This window comes from Durio zibethinus, chromosome 23 (assembly GCF_047325235.1).
Source record: "Durio zibethinus cultivar Kanyao isolate XHJ-2024 chromosome 23, ASM4732523v1, whole genome shotgun sequence".
Classification (NCBI taxonomy): domain Eukaryota; kingdom Viridiplantae; phylum Streptophyta; class Magnoliopsida; order Malvales; family Malvaceae; genus Durio; species Durio zibethinus.
The window spans coordinates 470,027-493,076 of NC_143184.1; the positions used below are offsets into that span (position 1 = coordinate 470,027).

The following is a 23,050-nucleotide window of genomic DNA, read 5'->3' on the forward strand; positions in this document are numbered from 1 at the left end:
TTATTTTTGTCTTCTACAGTGGGCTTGACTTTTTTTTTTTTTTTTTAATTATGTTTTGTTCTAAAAAATAAAAGTTTTTAATAAAATTTAAATTATAAAAATTAACTTGGATGAGGCCCTTAAGTTAGGCCTGTAATTCGTTATCCACTTTTAGACGGGCCTTACATCCGCAAAATCCGTTGTCGGTTTACAAAACCCTAATGCCGCGAACGCACTTAAAGAAGAAAGAAAGCAAGCCCAGCAAAAACCCTAACGAAGCAAGTTGGAGGGAGAGAGATGACGCAGAAGGGAAATCTGTTCAAAGGGCATAAGAAACAGAAAACAATCCCTCCCAATCGCCACGGGAAACTTCCTCACATTCGCAAAGGTGTTTTTTCTTAACTTTATAATGACATAAGGTTTGTTTATAAATGCATATTTTTTTTCTAAATTTTGATTCTTTGCAGGTAAGAGAGTAGTCAAGCCGTCGAAGTTGACAAAAGAGATGGACGCTGATCGAGTAAAGTTTCAATTCTCTCTCTTCACTCTCTTTCTTGCTCATATTTTTTGTAAAATTTTTTTGCTAAATTATCTTGTCTTGAATTTTCCCATACTTGGCTTCTATTTTCTTTGCTTTTTTATGATCTGTTTAATGTAATTTAATTGAAATTCACTTAATATTTGCATATTGGGTCCTTTATGTATTCATCGAGTGCTAAATTTGCCAGCTTGCTTGGATTTACGTGTTGACAGTTCAAAACCATGAAATACTTAGTATTTTTTGGGTAAATCACTGATCCAATGGCACTCTGAAACAATTCGCGAAGCTGTGCTTAAAGATTTCCCTGACTGCTGTATTATTATGCATTGTAAGAATTCCTTTATTTAAAAGAAAAACTAGACCTTGAGTCTTTTTACCGTGCATCTTTGATCTTTCATTTGTTCACTGCTTTTTGGTTCCTTAGTAGGAAAAAAGAGAGCAACTGGTGGTGGTGTGCGTGTGTGTGTGTGTGTGTGTGTGTGTGTGAGAGAGAGAGAGAGAGAGAGAGAGAGAGAGAGAGGGGACAGAAGGTTAATGTTGGTTCCAATTCCACATTAAATGATTTTTCATACATTAATCTTCCTTTGTTGTCTTATAATTGTTTAATATTGGTACCAAATCAACTCTTTGTTTCTCCCTCATTATCACAAAAAATTGTATCTGCAACCTGCATGCTTGCTTATTTTGTATAATTGGAATGATGGAGCATCTGTCTGTTTTTATAGGGGTAAAAATGGAGTGGAAGATATCTATTTTTAATATGGGTGCGGCCACATCCTGTCTGGTCCTCTGCCTTAACTTGCTTGAGTGAAGCTGGATTCATTGAGTGTCATGTTCATTGGTTGATTGGGGAACTGGTTTCCCTTTGGGATGTTCAGTTAATTTTGACATACAATAAACTCAGCCTAAATAAAATATGAGCTGTAGCTAATTATAAGGATTGCTGTGTTTGTTGAAGATTTTAAATTAAAGATTAGATGGGAGTCATTTTAGCTATGTTTTTACACTGAATACAGGCATTTGCATGATAACGATTGCTCCACGAAACTACAAGCGAAAATATGGTTGTTTTTCTTCCCATCAAAATACACTTTATTTTGACATTGTCTATATACGAATGTTGCTAACATTCTCTTTTGTTACCTGATGAGACCAGGAGCTGACCAAGTTCATAAACCATTGCAATGTGATAAAAGCAGCCACTGTTGCTAACAAAAATGGAGGCCAACTAAGTATTGTCAAGCTACCCCCAGAATCTTCTGGTGATGTGAAGTAGTAATGATGTTTCGTCAAGAACATTATAACCCCAACCCTCGGAACCTTCTGCATGGATAGGGCGAGATGCTTTTCGAGAAATACAACTTAAACCATCCTTTTTGTTGAAGATCATTTTTGTTGTGAAATGCGTTCTTGATAATTTGTATTATTTATTTTCCCCCTCATTTATGTGTAATTCCGTAGTGTGATGCCTAATTCTTCTACTTGCTTCAAGAGCAACCTAAATACATTTTGATTTTGAACTAAAAGAGCTTCATCTTATTCCAGTAGTTTTGATTAATTTCATAACGAACTCTAAATTGAAAGAAAATTCCCTTAATTCTGCTGATCACTTTTTAAGTTTAAAAAACGTATTCATTCTTCATATAGCGATCTTGGAAGGATCTTATTCTCTGATTAAGAATTGAAAGGAGAGGAAAGCAACATTTACCCTGCAATTACTTACCCTACTGGCTACAGGTAATGATTTCTATTGCTTTTCATGATTTCTTTGTTGCAGATGGCTTTTGTAAGTGTTCTTTTCTCATTTGAAATTTGCATGAAGAAATTAGAACAATTTAATGTCACTAAAACCAACCCCGACGGAACATTTATTGGTGAGATTCCTGGATTTGATTGCTGATGGTCCACAATCATCACTTTGGATCATTCAAGTGATCCAGCATCATGAATAATTTCACTGCCTACTCCAGTACTGATGAAAAAGCAAACCAGCCCAACTCCCTCCAACAATGTAATCCAAATTTCCAATGACAGCTAGGAAATGAACTTTTGAGAGAAGACAGACGAGTCCACAGTCTCCTTTCAACACCATTATTGGCACCCCTAAATGGCAGAAAGATAGAACCTCTGAATGCCATAAAGGATGCAGCAAGTGATGCTTTGATCAGTGGCAGCCACCAAATCGACGTTCAACTAAGACTTTCAGAGCAACCAAATTCTTCCATCATAAGCAGAAGAGAAATTGTGGAGAATGCACCAACCACCAATATCCTTATTCAAGATTTGCAGCATAGTATGCTTTTTTAGTCTAGTTTCCAGCAAACAAACTACTTCTACATCAAATCCTCTAATTTTACCAACTACCTCCTTTTGTTTCAGAGGAGCATTGAGCCCTCTAACATTCCAAATCAGAAGATTCATGAGGAAAAAGAGGAGGAAGGTTAAGTGGTTTGACCTCCCAAGGTGGAATCCACCTTGACCTTATTTTTGCCCTTATCAATCTGACCCTTCTTGCTTTTCAATTAATTCATAAAAACAACCACACCTGCTGAAGTTGCTCTAGCTTTCCAGGGTGAGTTATAAACAATAGCTGCAGGAGCATCCACCAAAGCCTCATGACAATCAGGTTCAACAGAAGCTGAGCTAGCCACTTCAATCCTCTCATCAACAGAGTCAATAATAGCAAATCTATGAATAAAACCAGATTTGGCATTCGATTTCTGTTCAGAGGCAGGTTTAGCAATATATGAGTAGACTTTTTCACACCGTCCATAACCTCTTTGAGCAAATCTACATTAGGAGTTGGTGGACGCTTGTCATCATTCTGTTTCTTTGGCTGCCAGACCTTAACAGGTTCAACAACAGGCTTATGGCAACATGCTTTATCAGAATGCCTAACTCAGTGCTGACACTTTTGACCGTGGAACTCCACTGATATCGAAACAAGAGAGCCATCTTGAAGCACAACACCATTGAATCGAGGAATATCAAGTGCAACCTCAATCTCCTCACAAATTTTAGCCACGGCTAACCTTTCCACATACAAAGTAGTGCCCAAAGCACTAGCAATGTAGCTAAATCATTTCTTGGTATAAAGCTCCAGAGGGAAATTACCCAGATGTATCCAAACAGGCAGCCTAGTCATATTAAACTCCAAGGTTTTCATTTCTGGCTCCCATTTTCGAAAAATGATACGTTTATTCTGAATGTGCCATGGACCCGACTCAAGCACTCTGTCTCTGTCTTGCTCAGAGGAAAACTGCAAAATGAGAAGAGTAGCTCTAGCAGGCTTAATATCAACTGAACCATCCTTTCCCCATAACATATTAACCAGCCTTTGGAACCAGCTGAAATTAGGAACTCTGCCAATAGACTGAGCCACCAGTGATTTCTGTGAATGGTGAACCCCTTCCTCAAACATATCACTAATAGGCTTAAACCATAACTTAGCTTCTTTATTCTGTTATTTTTCTTATTAATTTTTTTGAATAAATGTAATTTATAATATTATTTGATAGCTTCTTTTATAAATATTGAAAAAAAAGTAATCCACACAAAACAGGCTCCATTCTACTAATTATGAATGTAAATATTCAATCTGTATGAACATATCCAAAATTTACAAATTACAATACATGTGTTTAATTTTTTTTTGCCTTCTTCTAGTCCATAAATCACATCCGTCAACCCAACATTCGGTGCTTCGCTCGCGCTTCCATAGAGCGTCAACGTCAACGGTTATTAAAAAAAACCAGAGGGTCCCACCTCTTTTGAAGCATGTGTTAACATTCTGACAAGCTTTTAACTGTCAAATGAGCCAATCGCATTAACATCGCAAAGCAAACAAGAGTATCATACGAAATCCAACAACACAGCACGTTTTCGAACAACCAACCTTCTCCGCCTCCACCGTCATAACCGCCGTCATGGGTGCCACTGAACATGTAAACTCTTGACCCCATTAGACAATTTATTTCTTTTACATTTTTACTTTATTTATGTTTTTGTTTTCTTCTTGGGTAGTTCTTTTTGTTGGCTCTTTTTTTTTTTGTATAAACTTGAAGTTTAAAGAATTTTTGCCCTGGTTCTGTTGCAGGTGGAGAGTAAAGAAGAAAGGAGAGAAGAGAAAGAGATTGGTGAAGAAGAAGAGGAGGGTGAGGATAGAGAGGTAGACCTGGAGAAAGAAGGTCAGGAAGAGGGTTTAGACTTGGAGAAACAACAAGGGGGTGAGATGTTGTTAAAGAGAAGGCTTTTTCTGTTGCAGGTGGAGAGTAAAGAAGAAAGGAGAGAAGAGAAAGAGATTGATGAGAAGAAAGAAGGTGAAGAAGAAGAGGAGGGTGAGGATAGAGAGGTAGACCTGGAGAAAGAAGGTCAGGAAGAGGGTTTAGACTTGGAGAAACAACAAGGGGGTGAGATGTTGTTAAAGAGAAGGCTTTTTCTGTTGCAGGTGGAGAGTAAAGAAGAAAGGAGAGAAGAGAAAGAGATTGATGAGAAGAAAGAAGGTGAAGAAGAAGAGGAGGGTGAGGATAGAGAGGTAGACCTGGAGAAAGAAGGTCAGGAAGAGGGTTTAGACTTGGAGAAACAACAAGGGGGTGAGATGTTGTTAAAGAGAAGGCTTTAGAGAGAACTGATGATCAAAGTGACCATTTTCATCCAACGAACCCTTTAAGGATTGTCATAAATGGTGGCACAAGAGTGGCTACTCCTTCTCACTCTTCTCATTTTCAGCCTCCTCCTCAGCCTCGTTCTACACCAACCCCACAAGTAAGTCCTTAGAAAGAATCGACCTTTTAGCAGCTTCCTTGCTCGGCCCTTCTAGTCTGTGGTTTTCTGAGGAAGTTCCTTAATTTGAAGCCTAGAAAAAGTATTTTTCATTTGATTCAGGAAAAAGAAGTAAAACAATTTCATTAATAAAATTTGAACTTAAAAACTATATCAGCTAGTATTTAACATTAACTTTTGATATATTTCGGAGGTTACAGACAGACATCTTAAATCCATTAAATAAGTTTCCGATTTTAAGTCTTCAGGAAACTTACCAGCAAGTTTCCTTTAAAAAAATTTCAAGTTTGAAAGAAATTCTGGTCCTCCTATCCTATGTAGTAAGAATTTCTTAAATTTTTGAAGAAAATTTCAGTTGTTAACTTCAATTTTCTTGGTTTTTACCTTTTTGTCGCCAGCAATCAGTAACAACACTGAATTCAAGAAGATTCACCAACAAAATATCTCTATTATTATTCATGGTGCACATGGTTGTGGCTGTTGCACTAGTCTGCTTTCTTATTTTCAAGGGAATTCAAGGGTTAATAAAAACATCAAATCCTAAAAAAAAAAAAAAGAAGGATAGGGTACTTAAATTCTTGTTGCCACAAGTTGAAGTTGCATCTCTTGTGAGCATTGCTTTTGCATTTGCTTGGCAAAATGCTTAGCGAGAATGGCCTCAATTCATGGTTTATTTCATCCTATGGTGCACTTTCTTCATGTCTTTATCAGCAGGAATTCTTCTAATTTGCTTCCAAAAGCCTGCCACGGACGGTGTTGGAGTTTGCTTCATTGCCTTCGCAATTGGTAACGGTTTGTATGCTTGTTGGGTCTCTCAGCGAATTGGTTTTTGTTTCAAGGTTTTGCTTAAATCACTGAACCAGTTTCCAAATTTCCTGATCTAAATCAACGTGCTTATTGGATGCTTGGGTCTGGATTCTTGTGGATGTCTGTATGGATTTTGGCTGTGGTAGGAGCACTGAATTTCTACTTCCCACCATTGATTATAATTGCATTGATCTTAAGCTTGGCCTGGACAACAGAAGTTATGAGGAATGTTGTTAATATAACAGTGAGCAGAGTGATTGCTCTGTATTACCTGAGAGGAATGCAGTCTAATACCCACTTTTGCTTCCAAAGAGCCTTGACCCGGAATCTTGGAAGTGCTTGTCTTGGATCTTTATTCGTGCCAGCTATTGAAGCCTTGAGAATTGTTGCCAGAGGTTCGAATTTGCTTGAGGGAGAAGATGAATTTATGTTTTCTTGTGCACATTGCTGTCTTAAGAGTAATGGAGTCCATCTTCAGATCTGGAAATGGCTGGACATATGTTCAGGTATTCAATTGCATTTGATAAATCTTTAGAACTCATAATTTTCCCTAATAGTTACTTTTATTTACTTGGAGTTGGAGGAGTCATTTTCAAATAGTATTATCTTCAATGTTCTCGATTGTTCAGATAAATTTTGATTCATTAAGAACAACTCCAGTCAAATGCGCATGCTCTTGAGTTTGATTACTGTGCTGAGCTACTTTTTCCTCCTTTTAGTTTATCTTTTACATTTAAGTAATCAACACCTGAATCCTGATTTTGCTTGCGGTTCATGAATAAGGACTAAATTAAACTACTTTTTTTTTGGCAGATAGCTGCCCATGGAAAAGGTTTTGTTGGGCATCACAAGATACTTGGGCGCTTTTCGAGAGGGAGGAAATGGAACTCATCGTAGATTCTGACATGACCAGCCCAATTTGCTTCCTAACTGGGGTTTGCAGTGGCTCAATTTGTGTTATTGTCGTGGGTGCTTGACTGCTAAAGTCCACCATCCCTTCATAGCCACCGTCTCCCTCCTCTCTCTCTTTTGTGGATACCTCATGGTAGGTATCCGCTATTAGACTAGCCTTTTTTCTAACATTTTTTAATCAAGAAATTTTGGTCGTGTGATCAACTTGGATATATTTTTTTAGTCTCATGACTCGGCTCCATGATTATCTAATGAACTATAAAAATGAGATGACAGACGAGGATTGCTATGGCATTGCCGTATGCCTGTGTGAGCTGTTGCCATGTTTGCTACGCCGAAAATCCTGTGAACCGATTGTTCGATAAAACTATGAAGGATCGTCTCAACTTGATCAAGTCTGGTCGGGATGTGGTAGTGCCCACACCTCGTGTTCCCCGTCGATTTACAAGATAGCAGGTGAGTTAAAAGTTACCATTTTCCTACACACGCACCGTACAGAAATAATGTGGGAAAATGGGGCCATACTTGCAAAATTTAGCAAGCATTGGTCAATTTCAATGGGATCGTAGTACTCAAATACGGGCCAATTACTGTGGAGGCAAATTTATCCACATGGCGTTGGTGGATGGTGCTACGACTGCTGATGACGACCATTTTTGAATGTGAAAGTAAGTTTTAACCATTACTGGATTGTTTTTGAATGTGGAGGGGCCACTGAGATTCCGATCAACAAGGCTTACAATGACAATGCGAGTTTTGGTTGTATTCATTGCATTATACTTTTAGGATACTCCAAGCTAAAAAGTGATACCATTATTTTACTACTTTCCCCTTTATGATTAAAACCACCATTATTTAAGTGAATTAAATTGAATTGCACTGCTAGTTCATTATGTATAGTAATCGTAACTGAAAGCCTTTCTCCCTTATCTTTCTTTAATAATTTAATTAAATATAAGATTTATCTCAATTAAAGTATGCCATGAAACAGGTAATGTAGTAGGTTCGGTGAATAGATGATTAGCCTCAATGAGAAAAGTGCCAGCCATTTACCTTAGAATCAGATTGTAGCCAACGGTGCGACTGTAGAATAATATAATATAATATGGAAAATTCCCGAAATCGAATAAAAGAATCAAGAGTCAGGACCCTATAATGGAACTATTTTGTTGTCATGATACAGGATATAAGTACTCCTATTCAACATTTTTCTATTGAATTCAAAGAGTATGCTTGATAAAAGCTACACGTGTTGTGGGATGTAAGAGTAAGAGTAACAAAAGGTAAGTATAATTGAATTTATATGTATTCTGTTTTCTGAAAAGGATCAGATTTTCTAAATTCTTTCTTCCCTACATTATGAAGGACATATGCACTCTCCAGCGGCAGAGAATGCTCAAAAGACATCCACCAACTTTGGCCTAATACAAAATTTTATTCATTATTCCAACCATGACGATAACTATTTCTATAATGTTCCTCTCTAATAGAGTACACTAGAAACTAATAATTTGACTTTTGTATTTTTATATCCATCCATTTCTTTGTCTTGCAAAAACTTATTGAAATCATCTTTTCCCTTTTGGTTCTGACTATAAGCCCCCCAACTTCCCGAAAAAGAAAAAACAAGTGGCTAATGAAACAGAAACTCTAACTTTAACATTCAAGAAGGTATACGAACCAGACATAACGCAACATCAACAGAATTGACAGATTGCCAAATACTTAACATCACCATGCGCCCAAACAGCAGACTACCAACAACTGCCCGCCCTCATACACTAAGAATAACAGAGTGAACACACACATCATCCGGTTCATGATGAGCAGCAGTTCATATATTGCATGAGTAAGGGAAAACATACTGGTTGAAAGAGGATCTGAACAACATTGGTAAGGAAGCAGAAACAAGCAAGACAGACATACACATACCATAAAGCGTGAATGCAGAAAGTTAAACATAAAGACTTATTCTATTGTTTGAAACACAAGTCCAAACACCAAAAAAGAAACATTTGACCAACGTTGGGGGAAAAAAACTCATTGTAAAAGTCACAGACAGCACAGACACCATTACATTCGCAGGAGTGAGCTAAATCATATAGAGAAAGCCAACATAATTTTGAAACCCTCAGTCAGATTATTACTTCCGTAACCAAACTAAAAATAACATGGGCCACCGATAGATTATTAGAGTACATAAGCCAATACCACATAATTCTCCAATCATCCAGCTTTTGAATCAGATTTTGTGCTAGCTTTTGACTCTGATTTTGAGTCCCCTCTTGTTTGAGTCACATCTAAGCTTCTTGCCTCACCTGAACAACATCCACCACCATGATGATGGTGATGCTGGTGGTGGTGATGATGACCATGATGATGGTTCTGCTTCCCCTTCAACTGCTTCCGCATGTCATATGCATCTTCGCCATCTGCATAATATTTGGCCTCTACATCATGAATCTTATATCCCAAGGTCTGGGTATATAGATTAAATGCTGCCCTGTTACTCTTCCTCACATGCAACGAAACATACTCTGCTCCAAACACCTGCATCACTTTGCCTATTAGCAATGAAGAATATAAATGTTATTTCCTCCTTTCTGATTAGCTTTTCAGTTCATGAATTGCTACATAATAACTAAATGTAACATTAATTCCAACATAAGCATTCTACATAAAAGTAAAACCATAATTTTGTTAAGAAAACTAAAAAGATTACATTTTTAAGTTTTTCTACTTCAAAAATATCGCTTGCTTCTTAGACGTATCCAAATGAGCTTTCAAATTGCCAAACGAACGTAACAGAAGCAACAATCAAAGCCTATCTAATTTACAAGAAAATATGTATTTAATCAGCAATAAAATTTGTATAACTAAGGAGAAATCAAACTTCCAAAGTTTCATAAAACATGCATAGTCAAATGATGAAAAAAAAAAAAAAGGTAAGACCTGCTCCATGGCGGCTTGGGCGGCGTTCATGAGCTTAGTGGCGAGGCCAAGCTTGCGGTGGGTGCGGAGGACGGCGAGAGAGGTGATGTGGCCGTGACACTCGTTGCTTTCTTCTTCCATCTTGGCAAGAACGTAACCAACGATACGGCCGTTGTAGTCCTCGGCCACGTAAAGGAGCTGAGGCCAAGAGAGGATGTGATACAAATAGTACTTCATCTGGTAATTCTCGGGGAGGCATAGCAGATTACAAGCTTGCATCGCCAGTAAGTCGTCTATGGTTGCTTTGCGTATGCACACCATTGCTTCTTCCGCTGGATTTTATTGCCTAGTTTGGGAATTAGGGTTTTTTTATTTTTCTGATCTTCAATTCTACTTCAGATAAAGAGAGAGAGGGATTGATTCGATATTTATGAGGTTCCCACTAGTTTTGATGGTTTAGGGCTTGGGCTTGGCTTGGTTTTTCCAGACACAGCCCGATTTTAAGGTGAAAAGCATGGCCAGACTTACAAGAAAAGTCATAAGTTCTTGTTATCTTGGAAAAGCACGTGTATGGGGCTGCTAGCGTTGATATTTTGGAAAATAATTAGTTTTTTTTTAGATTAAATTGTCTAATATAAGCGGGAAATCAATAATCCCAGGCTAGATAAAAAGGCTAGAGTCCAGCCCATTTTACCTGAGGCCCACCTCCAACTTGATTGGGTTTGGAGCACTAAATTTCTATCGGACTCAGTTGGCCTGCGGCAGTGAACCTACTATTAAAACAGAGTTCAAAACCATACTGGTATATAAGTCGAGCAAGAATATTAAAGGGTAATAAAACCTCTACATGTTACAAGATAGAGCTAACATAGGAGCGGAGCGGCAGGTTGAGAATGAAGATTTTGTCTTAGTTCTTAGGGGAATAAATATACAGTACAAATGACTAATACAGATACAAATAACCTCTCGCTTACACATTGAATTTCCACATTCCAATGTACTTGCTATTATGTGCAGTGACAACTTTTTTCATGCCAACAACCAAGCATTTGATGGGAGGTCATGCAGTTCTTGGAGTCCTGTCAATTTGGCCATCTTCCGAGAGTCTTATTCCATTCCTTTTTTTTCAATGAACACATGCATATTTCCAGAGCAACTTGGCAGCCTCTTATCACCAAAAACACAGCTTGAAAGAACTTCGCCTGTTTTCTGTTTCAAAACAGGAAGCACACCATCAATTCCTCCAATGACCAAAGTTAATTTATCATTCCGCAAATGATGCAAGGAATAAAGAACATTTGAACTTATTCGTGTCTTCCATAATGATTTCATGGTCCTGCAGTTTTAAAGAACAAGGTGATTCAACCACTCATTTATTTTAGTCTCCATGACTAAATCTACTATTACCATTGCCAACTGCCACGAGATTGATAGATCCTATCCAACCCCTTCTTCCTTACATTAATAGAGCTACAGTTTCATCACCACTTTAAAACATGAAGCATAATATCAAGAAAATAGTGGATCATATTTTACAGGTAGCACATTTTTTGTTTCACTTATCAATTACTAAGCCCTTGCATCATGCACCATTCACAGAGTATCCAGTCACCCATTTCATTTCCAGTCAAAAAGCAACTTAATGAGCAAATGGGTTGCAAAATAAGTCAAAAAGTTGAACATGAAAAAGAAAATAGCTCTAGATTTTTTTTTCCCTACTTGATCAGTGATTTAGCTCTAATATTTGAAATCTATGAACTTAAACTAATAAAAAAAGAAGTTACGATTCAACTAACATACCTAAGGTCTCAACAATAGCACATCCAAATGTTGTCCCTGCAAACACTAAATGAGAACAAGGTCCTTATGCCTGTCAGAACAAGATGAAACTAGATTCGTGTTTCAGATGCAAAATACCGAAAAAACCAAAGTGGTGTTCAATACAGTGATGTACATAGCGTTTAATAATACAGCCTGCCAAGTCAGTTGGCATTAGTGTAGCTTCCCGCTGATCAGATGAGAGGCTGGATATTGAGACACTACCAAGAGAGCTCCCACTGAGAGTCAACTGGTCATCACTCAGAGATAAGCATGTTACAGGCCGGCATGCATCCTGCTATGAAGAGATCAATAAGAGCATTAAACGGATTACTTCAAATATTGGGAGAGAATGAAACATATAACATTCAAAATATTGGGAGAGAATGAAACATACACCATTCAACAAGCACAGTGCATACTTAATAATTCGAGGACATGTCCTACTATACATGTCAAATACATAAGCAGTTCCAACCTCACATCCAGTGACAGGATCCGGATCAATGCACCTATAGAAGAAAGCTGTTTAGTTTTCTTCCTTGATACCTAACCAATTAATATGGTTTAGGAGTAACATTTTAGAGAAGAATATTCATGCCAGAAATTTCTGTTAATCAACATAATGTATGCATCTAGTCATACTGCATCCATAAACCTTTCGAGAATGTGCCTTCACGGTAGGGAAATATACTTCTTTTCCCGTTACATCTCCATATGCCTACACGTGAACCAAGCAAACCAACAATCTGGAAGAAAAAGAAAAAGGTAGAAATTGTTCAGCAGAACTTATTTGATTAAATCAATTGAAAGCTTTCAACATAAGCACAATGATTACATTCTCAATAAGAGCATTTAATGTTTAAGGTCACTTGTGAACTGATCTAGGAGACATGATTGGGGAAAAAGAGAGGTTAGGGAAGAGGCAAAGGAGGAGAATGAGAAAGAGTGAGATAGATTAAGCAGCTAATTACAAGCGGAGAATGAAGTTACCTTGCTCTTATCGAAATCAAAGTCAACTAGGGAGAAAGTATCAGGAATGTGATATTCTTCCACACAGTTGTAGCCGTCCAATGACCAAAGACGCATAACCTGGTTTAGTTCCCATTAAAAAGCGTGAGTAGATTTAAGCAGTAAAGTAAAAAACCTTTCAGACAAAAGAAGGATAAAGTCTACTACAAAATTAAAGCCATATCTATCAGTTTTATATAGCAGATCACAATTAAAGAAATCAGCACTTGACTTTTTATTGACCTCGAGCAAATGGTAAAGAATTGGACTGAGTTTAAACAACTCTCTCAAACCTGATTCACCAAGAAGGGAAATACCAAAAAAAATGTTTATATTCCACATTTCCCACGTGCAGAACAATATGCTTTCTATATGTCCAATATAACATGCTGACCATAATTATTCTACAGTCAATATCCAAAATGTGTATTTGACTCATGACAAGCATGGGGAACAAACTTTTTTTCTCTTTCTGGTACTTTTCAAATATGACTGAAATGGGTAGCAAAGACGAACTTATTCAATGCAAATGAAATTGGTTTGAGCAATGCCTTTTCTTTAGATGCATGAACTGAGTAAGCTGGCCTGATGAAATTGAAGGAACCGACCTAAAATTGACAGAAAAGACTTATGCAGCATAAGCATGCCTCGTTGCCAACACCAGTGAGAAGTAAGCCCACCTTCATCATGCACTGATCAACCATAACAGAATACAAGGTTAGAAACGTGCAAGGCCGCAGCCTCCAGAATCTTTTGTAATAAGATAAGTAGCAATTTTAAGTTAATTGTAAGAGTAAATTGGATTTTGAGCACCATGCATTTCAACAAGAAGAAACAGAGGTGGAAAAAGAGCATCACAACGTTACCCGACTGAATGAGCTTTCCACTGGTCAATATCAATGCGACCTCGTAGTAAAGATAGCCTATGATGCTTCATGGCTACTTCTTCTAGACCCAATTACCATGATTGTCCTGAAAAATTGGACTCACTGGCATTTCCCCGCAGCTCGAAGTACAACACTTGCAATAACTTGGATTTTTTAGTGACTGCATTACTTTTTAATAGCTGCATTCCTTAATATAATGAAAAAGGATAATAACTCATTTGTCCCTAAACTATTGTAATTTTTTTAATATGATACTTAAATTAAAAAAATTTTAATCAAATACTTAAACTTTAATTTCGTGTATTAAGTTATCTCAACTTCTTAAAACTGTTAGAATAATATTGATTTAGTACTTAAATGTTGACATTGATGATATATGACTATCATGTGATAGTGATATGATTGGCATATGTCCATTTTAAATAATAAAAAATAAAAAAGTTTTTTAGAAATTATAGTTTTTAAAAGTGACATGTGATAGTTACATCTAGATCATATGACAGTCACGTGTCATTCATATTAGTATTTAAATATCAAGTTAATGTTATTTTAATGATGTTAAGAGTTTAATAATTTAATATCTAAAAATGTAATTCAAGCATTATATTAAAAAAAAAATTTTTAGATATCTCATTAGAAAAATACAATAAGTCTATGGTCAAATGAGATATCATGTCAAGAAAAAAAAGAGAGAAAGAAAGATACAAGCAATTATAAAGTAATTCCTTGAATAAATAGGAAAATTTGTGAAAGGCAGAGAGAGAACGAAAGTACCAAGAGAGGGAGAAGAAACCGAAGACCATTTGCAGAAATTTGTTTCTTGTTTCCCTTCTGAATCTATCAACAGCTTGTTTTTGGAATTTGCGTACATATCGTTGAAAACTCAGACCAGATTCAGCATAGATTTTCAGTTTATTTCAAGGCAAGGGATGTGGAATATGACGGCCCAGTATTCTCCTCTCTTTTATGCACTTGTCTTGCAAAACAGGACAGCTAGAGATGCATAGTCGTCCAAGTGAGGCCGGTAGGCCTGTCTTTGGTAGAAATCGGAACTTACGGCAGTCTTTAATGTGCAAATCTTCGAGTGCTGTGAGGTTTTCGAGTCCCCTTGATAGAGATTCCAAATTCTGGAGGCTTTCCATGCAAAGATTGGTTAAAGTGGAAGGAAGCATCACGCCCTCGTCATCTGGAAAGGAAACCGTATCTGCAGCCGGGCACGTACCAACAATTTTGATTTCTGTAAGTCAATTAAGTTTTTCCAGGGCCCACCCTCACATTGGCTACTTCAGATTTTTGCAGTTACGCTAACTCGAGAAGTTATGTAGGGTGGCAAACCACCATCTGGAATGGATGTGAGAGCCACAGAATCAGAAAAACTCAATTCTTGAAGGAAGGTGAGAGGTTCTGTATCTGGGTTGGCAGGGCCCTGAGATTCCTACAATTGGATATGCGAAAAATTTTAAGATTTGGGATTGACAACCTGCCTTCGAGGAAGGATTCTGAGGCAAGAGAATCACCTAGACACGAATATTCAAGATGACATGCTCTATTCTCATTTTCATCACGTCGCACTAGTCCATCCGGAAGACATTGTATATATCTGCAGTTTTCTATTCTCAACCTCTTTGAGTGTGTAGGGCAACTTGCCTTTTAAGAAGGATTTCAGAGAAGAACATCCTACAACTCTTCAAGAAGGCTGTAGTGGGTGTTGCAGCCATTCATCCCAAACGTGTCAGGCAGTGGCCTCAGAGCCTTGCAGTCATACTGTAAGGCACTTTAGTGTATTTGGCAAACCTGTTGCTGGCAGGGAAACAAATTTTGGCAGCTTTCAATCCTGAGATCTTTAACAGACGAGAGGCAGCATAGCCCTTGCTTTTCTCCGATCAAGGATACAAGCTCGGGACAATTCTTTATTACTAGACTCTCTAGCCGAGGCAGGTTTTCTAATTTTGATCCATTCCGCCACAAACAGGTAAGTTCACAGCAACCCTCAATCTCTAGAACTTCAAGTTTCACAAAGGCCTTTGCGAGCTCTTCAGTTAAGCAGGTAAGGTCTGAAATTCTCTAAATTTTCAATTTGGTGATGGAACGATGATCAACCATACTTATAAGGATTACGTCACTACTTTCTTCAATAGTCAATTCACCTAAGCATGAGATGCCTAAAGGCGAATTCATTAACCATGGAAACTTTTGAACATCTAGTTTTACCAGAGAACAAAATGTTCTTGGTAACTTTCCAGCTAACTTAGGAGTTAGGACAGTCATGCAGTATAAGCTCACGAAGAAGAGGGACAACTTCTACATTAGCAACAGGTGAAATCCATTCCTTCCATTCTGGCTTGTTCTCAAACCTCAAGAACTCCAAAGATGGAAAAGCCTAAACAAAAGAAGAATCCTCTCCGTAAAATTCAGTGCCCAAATTCTTCACTGCATGCATGCCTCTTATATTCAACTTTCTAAGTAATGCCCGAGTGATGGCAATGATAAGCAATTTATACAGCCAAGAGGTCTAGCTGCTCTGTTTTAGCAAAAGAAGGATTCCCTTACCCAAGAAGGGAACTTTGTAGCAAAGAAAGCTTAATTGCAGCGCGTCGAATCAAATAATAGCCATTGGTTGCTTCACAGGTCAAAATTGGAGGCTACCAGGTAATATAAAATAGTAGTAGTATTAATATTTAAAATAGTTGTTCTAATGATGTTGCATTGTTTAACAGGAAACATAGATGGAAGAGAGAAGGAATGAGATAAAATTATATTTACAATGCTAATGTACTACTGTATTATTACGAGAAGAAGTTTGATTATTATTCAGTTAGCAGGAGTAACCTTTGTAATTAACTCGTAGTATATCAGTAGAAACCAATTATGCCATCCCTTTGATCACAAATTAATCAATCAATTAGTCTTTGTAGGTACAGAAAATTATATTTGGATAAACAAAACAAATATATATATATTGCTTCTATTGCATCTTGCAGCTGCTCAGGTACATTGCCCCATTTTAGTTGGTTGCACTCAGGGACAGGGATTTCATAAATCAAAACATTATTTGCTTTTATTTCTTCTATCATCCAACTGTACAGCAGTAAAATATGCTATTAGCATATGATAAACAAAGTACAAAGGCATTAGAGTTCTATATTAGAAATGCACATTTATTTGTCATAGTGATACAACATCGAAAATTTTGTTTCTAGTTTCCTGAGGCCAGAAAAGGATTTACCTGGTTCAACAGTAGGACGTATTAGAATTTCGTTTTTGGTAGAATTCAATCTGCTTAAGCTCGTTCAGCGGATGTCGTGATAATTTATCCTCACACGAGGAAGGTGAGAAAGGATTGGCCAATATGCACCTTTCTCATCTAAGCATTTCTTTTCTAGAAGAGGACAATTTCTGATTTCAAGTACACCCAGCATGACAGGCAGGCCATCGTTCGGCAAGTACTGAAGCTTAGGGCAGTCCCAAACATCTAATGCTTCAAGAAAAACCAGGTCCTGGAGCCCCTTGGATAGAGATATCAGATTAGGTAAACTCTGGACTCGAAGGTGGAGAAGAGTTCGTGGAATTGTAGACTCTTCTGGGAAGGAACTCATATGCAAATCAAAATCACCAACATTTAAGTCTTTAAGAGAAGTGAGCTTGTGCAGGCGCCACATTGCAAAGGGTAGTTTGAGTTGCTTGCAACCCCATATAGAAAGTGATAGCAGGTTTGGGGGAAAACCAGCTTCCGGCAAGAATTTTACACCTGGACAACCAAATACTGTTAGATATTGCAGAGATGTGAGGTCATGCATCTGCTTGGGTAAGGACCTGAGATTCTCACAGTTGGAGATCAAGAGTGTTCTGAGTTTATAGATGGGCAACCCACTTTCTGGGAAGTTCTCCAAGGAAGAGCATTGAGTTACATGCAACTCAGTGAGATGTTCAAAGCTGTACAGGCACCAAGGTAAGGCTTTCAGATTTTTGCAGTTTCCAATGCGAATGAATTCAAGAGACCTACTATTCTGTAGCAATCTCTCTGGAATACACTCCAAGTGAACACAATCCCAAATCTCAAGGTGCTTAATGGCAGCTGGTAACTCACCAGTAGGAAACAATCTGAGAGATGGACATACCAGAATCTCCAAGTTTTCAAGATGACATCTAGTGATGATGCTGTCACCATCGGTCACCAGTCCCTCAGGTAAAGACTTTAAAGACTGACATCCCAAAATTACCAGATTTTTTAGCGTAGATGGCAAACTTCTATTTGGAAAAGACAATAGTTTGGGGCACCATTTAACACTCAAATCTTTCAATGATCTCAGCTTTTGTAGCCCATTTGGAAGCTTTACCAGTTCAGTGCAATCTTCTATTTCCAGATATTCTAGGCTGGAAGGCAGCTCTTCCTCTTCCTCTTCCTCTTCATCTATCAACCTCCATAGTTGAGGACACTTGATAATTGCCAAACGCTTCAAACAAGAAAGGTTTTCTAGTCTGGCACCCTTTTGCCACAGCAATGTCAGTCTAGGACAATCTTCAACTTCAAGAACTTCAAGTGATACCAAGCATGTGAAGTGTTCGGGTAAGCAAGAGAGATTTGAAATGTTCTCAATTTTCAACCTAGAGAGAGCAGTGAGGTCTACGAACCTTGGAAGAAACTGCTCATTACATTGTTCTAAATTCAATTCACGAAGAGATGGGAAGCTCAGAAATGAGGCTGCCAGCTGAGGACATTCACAAATGGAAAGCTTTACAAGGGAAGTAAGCAGGTTGGGCACAGCTCCTACCAACTTAGGACAATTCTGCAACACAAGCTCATGAAGATGGGGGAATTTTTTTTCTGCAGCTTCAAACCCCCGAGGTTGAGTCCAGTTCTCCCACTTCAACATTTCTCCAAATGTTAGAGTCTTTAAGGATGGAAAAAGCTTATCAGAATATTTAGTCCCATAAAATTCAGAATCCACCAGGCTTACTTCACTCATTCTCTCAATGTGCAAGTCCTTGAGGGAAGGTAATCTCCCAAGTGATGGTAATGATGTGATTTTCGAACAATCATAGAGATTTACTTTCACTACATTAACAAATGAAGGATTCCCAATCCAAGAAGGGAACTTTGATCCTTTATAAAACAATATACTGAGCTTCTTTAGATTTTGATGGGGTTCTAGGACGTCGAGAACATCAAATTCATCTACTTTGCTCTGAATATCATTTGGAGCATTACTCCACTTCATAGCTATCTCATCAAGTCCACATTTCTCCTTTAGATTGGCAACCCTTACGTCTCGAATCTCTGCCACATTTTGCAACTCAAATAGAGAAAGCTGCCCTTGAAGATGAGACAAGCCTTTCAACTCTCTTATCCTACGCCCATTGCCTTTCTCCACAGTAAACTTTGACAGCTTCTTGAGATTGATCAAGTTACCTATATTCAGTGGCATTTCCGTCATATTATCAGTATCAGCAATATCAAGATAATGAAGGCTGATTAGATTCCCCATTCCTGGAGGCAATTTAGCAAGTTCTTTACACCCCCTCAAGTTTAATGTCTGTAAATTGCAGAGAGCACCCAGTGAGTCAGGTAAGCATCTAATTCCAGTGCAAGACAGATTCAGGTATCGTAAGTGATTGAGATCACCAATAGAATCTGGCAGCTCACTTATGCAATAACCACTCAAAGATAGCACTCTTAAGCATCCAAGTTTAGGCAGAAGGTCTTGGAACACTGTATTAGATAAATAGCATTCTACTTCTGGATCTGGCACAAAGACGGGTAATGCTACGAATGTTCTTAAGCGTTTCATATTGTTGAAGTATTCAAATTTTGCGACGACATCATACTTCTGGCGAATGAATGAGGAGTGGCGAGCCCTCATGGGAACATAGCATTGCCCATTGCCATTAATCCTGTCCTCCAACTTAAAGCAAACTTCACCAGCAACATATTGAGCTAAATCATTGATGAGGTCATGCATCATATAACATGATTTGCTAACACTTGATTGTTGAAAAAAAGACCTCGATAATAGATCATGAAAATACTCAGAACCTAAGTCTTCCACCTGCTTCAATCCTTTGGGTTGATGGATAAAGCCTTCCGCAATCCATAACTGAACTAATTCATTCTTGTCAAACTCATAGTCCTTGGGGAATATTGAACAATAAGCAAAACATTGTTTCAAATGAAAAGGAAGATAATGGTAGCTCAACCTCAGGGCCGGCAGAATCTCACTATTTTCTTCTGGTAAATCCCATATCATGCTGTTCAGTATATCTTCCCATTCACGATAATCTATCTTGCAGCGCAGTAGGCCTGCAAGGGTTTTCACAGCCAATGGCAAGCCTTTACACCTTTTCACAATTGCCTCACCAATTACTTCCAAATTTGGATGATTATCAAAATTTGTACTCCCTAAAGCATGTTGTGTGAACAAAGACAAACACTGATCATCTGACAGTTCTTCCAAATGGTAAGCAGAAACAGTTCCCATTATTGATGCAACTCGTTGATGACGGGTTGTAACGATGATTTTACTTTCCGCAGAACCTACTTCAAAAGGACCACGAAGAAGCATCCAATCGTTATAGTTCTCATTCCAAACATCATCTAGAACTATGAGAAATCTCTTCTTAGACAGTTTCGTCTTCGCTCTAACTTGCAGCTCGTTCAAGTCATTAACATCCGAAGCCCTTGAAGTAATGGATTCTAACAGAGTTTTCATCACTCGAACAACATCAAATTCCCCAGAAACACAAACCCAAGCTCTCAATTCAAAGAAACTATCAACTCTGGCATCATTATAGACGAGCTGGGCAAGAGTAGTTTTCCCTAAACCTGCCATTCCAACTATGGGAATCACAGAAATCCCACCATCACATGATTCGTCCTTCAGAAGTTGATTAACAATAAGGTCCTTCTCTCTGTCCCTACCAAAAACAAGAGATTCATTCACCAAAGAAGTAGAGGGCGTTCTTCGCAGCACTCTATCACGGCTACCCTCAATTCTTTCTATCAAACCAAGGTCATCTTTTTGTTGGACAATATCTTGCAATCTAGCAGTTATTTCCTTTATTTTGGATGCCATTTTATAATTAAAAGTAAAATGATCAAAAAGGGAAGAAGCGTATTTTCGTATCTTGCTGATGATTGTTTGACTCTCTTCCTTGAACTTTTGACGCATAGCTACAGTGGCAAAGTCATCAAGCACATCTTCAATATCGTAGGCCAAGTCTTTGAGCTCGTCAAGCCATATCTTAACAACGCGATCAGTGAATTGCCTCTCCTCTGCGTCTTCGAGAACTGCCTGAATCTTGAAGAGAATGGTCTCCCATTTCTTGAGATGGGCACGGACCTGTTCCTTGCGAGCAAACTCCAGCAGCATAGGGGTGGCCAGCTCCTCGGATAACATCCCAATGAGAGAAGAAAGAAGGTTCTCGCCAACCAAAGCGATCCCACACTCCATCGCAAAGAAACAGAGCCTTTTGATCAGAAACAAGAGGAGATGATAAATTAGAGGTGACCCACCAATTTGCAACAACTGAACAGGAGTTAAAGAGAAGAAAAAGACGTGCTTCCTGCTTTTGCACAAAGTAAAAACGAGGATGTTTCATCATCAAGATGGAACCTTCGAGATTGAATCTTGTCCGTTGGTTAAAAAAGTACCAGAAAAGTTCTATCTGAACGCTGATAATGCATTTTTATTTAAATCTATAATTAATATTTATTTAAATTATTTTTATTTTAATTAGTTTTTATTTATTTTTATATTAAATTTAAAACCATTAAAGTTTTAACAATGGATTTAAGTGAACATGAATTATTAACTTTCAGACAAAGTGAAAAAAAACTTTTATTACTTTTTAAATAGTAAAGAGATTTTTTTTTTTTTTGGAAACTTTACCTTTGGAATACCTCTGTCAAGGTCTCTATCATAAACAGCATGTATCACTTACGATTATCACATTTGTTCGGCCATTTCGATTATTTTGAATTAAATTATTTAAAATTAAATTAAATAAATTATTTTATTTTATTTTATTTTTATTAATTATATTAATTTTAAATATTAATTAATCAAATTTAATTCTTTGATCAATTTGATTAAGTTTTTATTAATCTAATAATATGATTATTACAAAACGTGATTAATCAATTATAATTTACTATTATATAAAGTTTATAAAAATATATAAGATTTATATTTTAAATAGTAGATAATTTTATAATTTTTAAATTTGATTAATTAATTATAAAATTATAATAAAAAAAGTGAAATACTTTCCTATTTTACTCTTCAAAATAAAAAAAATTTTAAAATTTAAAATCAAACAAAAAGGAAAGGATGTTGCAGTTGGTTAAAAGGGAAAAGGAAGTATTGGTTTTGGCCTAACTTCAGTTAGGTTATTACGGCGATTACATTTGGATTGATGAGATTGGTTATGATGGAAATAAAAATAATTGTAGAAGTAAAAATGCAAGATTAATTACCATAGTTTAATAAAATATGGATTTAGCTGTAAAAGTATTAATAATGATGAGATAAATTATATTAAAGAATATATATTAAAAAATTTACATATAATAAAAATTTTAAATTATTTAATATTTATACAATTAATAAATAATTATAGATTATAAATTATAAATTATTTTTATATTAAATAATAAATTTGTTAATAAATAATAATAAATAATAAAATGTATTTATCAATTAATTTATGATATAATAGAAAATATATATTTATTAGTTTATTATATAATAATGAATCATAAAAAAAATAAAAATTTAGGAAACATTTTTGAGTTAACAATAAAAATTTAAGAGTAAAAAAAAACTAAAGTGACGACCACTGAACCAAAAAATAATTAATTGATGTCGCATAACAGTCGATTCCATTTGGGTGTCAACGGGACAGTGCCGTGCTGCAGGCCGATCTCATTCAAATCAAACTAGATGGGTAAAAGTGACGATATGGTGTAATTTATTACTAGTGCTTTTAAACCAACCCAACAATTGTGTAATATAAAAACCCAAGAAAAATATCCCACGCTTATAACAGCCACACTAGCATTGTCTGGTACACCAGATGGACACTTGTTCGGCCACGGAAAGTGGCGGAGGAAAAAGCCACTTAAGTTTATTTAATGCTCTAATGTAAAGCCCAAATGGCCGTATCCATTTGAACGGTAAAATGATTTGCTTTTGAATAGAAAAGTTTTTTTTTTTTATTATGGCAAAAAAAAAATTGGAATGCTGTGTTATTTTTATTTAATATTTATATAAAATTTTATTTAAATATTTATATTAAAACTTTATTTAAGTATAAATTACAAATTAAAGATTTATTTGGATATGAATTAAAAATTAAAAATTTATTTAAATATAATAAAAGTATA

General features: G+C 36.7%; 4 protein-coding genes and 1 pseudogene across 8 annotated transcripts; 3 read left to right on the plus strand and 2 right to left on the minus strand.

Moving 5' to 3' along the window:
* The first annotated feature begins 183 nt into the window (after nt 1-183).
* Nucleotides 184-2,059, plus strand: LOC111313699 (uncharacterized). The gene is made up of 3 exons (XM_089752675.1): nt 184-367; nt 447-499; nt 1,677-2,059. Exons 1-3 carry the CDS (start codon nt 277-279, stop codon nt 1,794-1,796), a joined length of 264 nt encoding a protein of 87 aa, XP_089608801.1. The 5' UTR covers nt 184-276; the 3' UTR covers nt 1,797-2,059.
* A 2,387-nt stretch (nt 2,060-4,446) lies between these two features.
* LOC111313697 (uncharacterized) lies at nt 4,447-7,474 on the plus strand (annotated as a pseudogene). Its single transcript, XR_016332756.1, has 6 exons — nt 4,447-4,464; nt 4,617-5,073; nt 5,118-5,284; nt 5,701-6,615; nt 6,923-7,154; nt 7,298-7,474. The product of XR_016332756.1 is annotated as an uncharacterized LOC111313697 (transcript).
* A 1,501-nt stretch (nt 7,475-8,975) lies between these two features.
* LOC111313698 (Acyl-CoA N-acyltransferases (NAT) superfamily protein) lies at nt 8,976-10,353 on the minus strand. Its single transcript, XM_022914378.2, has 2 exons — nt 9,974-10,353; nt 8,976-9,571 (listed from the first exon to the last, which is right to left on the minus strand). The coding sequence occupies exons 1-2, from the start codon at nt 10,271-10,273 to the stop codon at nt 9,248-9,250; spliced, it is 624 nt and encodes a 207-aa protein (XP_022770113.1). The 5' UTR covers nt 10,274-10,353; the 3' UTR covers nt 8,976-9,247.
* A 4,281-nt stretch (nt 10,354-14,634) lies between these two features.
* On the plus strand, nt 14,635-16,486 carry LOC111313701 (uncharacterized). Its single transcript, XM_022914385.2, has 3 exons — nt 14,635-14,907; nt 14,994-16,317; nt 16,386-16,486. The coding sequence occupies exons 1-2, from the start codon at nt 14,635-14,637 to the stop codon at nt 15,054-15,056; spliced, it is 336 nt and encodes a 111-aa protein (XP_022770120.2). The 3' UTR covers nt 15,057-16,317; nt 16,386-16,486.
* Nucleotides 15,723-21,323, minus strand: LOC111313700 (putative disease resistance RPP13-like protein 1). Of its 4 annotated transcripts, none has more exons than XR_016332631.1 (2): nt 16,895-21,321; nt 15,723-15,830 (listed from the first exon to the last, which is right to left on the minus strand). XR_016332631.1 is itself a non-coding variant. In XM_022914384.2 (2 exons), exons 1-2 carry the CDS (start codon nt 21,114-21,116, stop codon nt 16,959-16,961), a joined length of 4,080 nt encoding a protein of 1,359 aa, XP_022770119.2. In that variant the 5' UTR covers nt 21,117-21,323; the 3' UTR covers nt 16,700-16,958. The 4 variants fall into 4 exon arrangements, 1 of the variants encoding a protein (XP_022770119.2); XR_016332633.1 differs by lacking the exon at nt 15,723-15,830 and adding an exon at nt 16,183-16,310; XR_016332632.1 differs by lacking the exon at nt 15,723-15,830 and adding an exon at nt 16,700-16,746.
* Between the last annotated feature and the right edge of the window lie 1,727 nt (nt 21,324-23,050).

Excerpts from the sequence above, each read along its gene's own strand:
- LOC111313699 (XM_089752675.1), top strand. The coding sequence starts at position 277 with ATGACGCAGAAGGGAAATCTGTTCAAAGGGCATAAGAAACAGAAAACA. Across the intron at positions 368-446 it reads ACTTCCTCACATTCGCAAAG|GTAAGAGAGTAGTCAAGCCG; the intron begins GTGTTTTTTCTT and ends GATTCTTTGCAG. Across the intron at positions 500-1,676 it reads AAGAGATGGACGCTGATCGA|GAGCTGACCAAGTTCATAAA; the intron begins GTAAAGTTTCAA and ends TGATGAGACCAG.
- LOC111313698 (XM_022914378.2), bottom strand. The coding sequence starts at position 10,273 with ATGGTGTGCATACGCAAAGCAACCATAGACGACTTACTGGCGATGCAA. Across the intron at positions 9,572-9,973 it reads CCCAAGCCGCCATGGAGCAG|GTGTTTGGAGCAGAGTATGT; the intron begins GTCTTACCTTTT and ends AAAGTGATGCAG.
- LOC111313701 (XM_022914385.2), top strand. The coding sequence starts at position 14,635 with ATGCACTTGTCTTGCAAAACAGGACAGCTAGAGATGCATAGTCGTCCA. Across the intron at positions 14,908-14,993 it reads TACCAACAATTTTGATTTCT|GGTGGCAAACCACCATCTGG; the intron begins GTAAGTCAATTA and ends GAAGTTATGTAG.
- LOC111313700 (XM_022914384.2), bottom strand. The coding sequence starts at position 21,116 with ATGGAGTGTGGGATCGCTTTGGTTGGCGAGAACCTTCTTTCTTCTCTC. Across the intron at positions 17,417-17,494 it reads AACACTCTTGATCTCCAACT|GTGTAAAATTCTTGCCGGAA; the intron begins GTGAGAATCTCA and ends TTGGTTGTCCAG.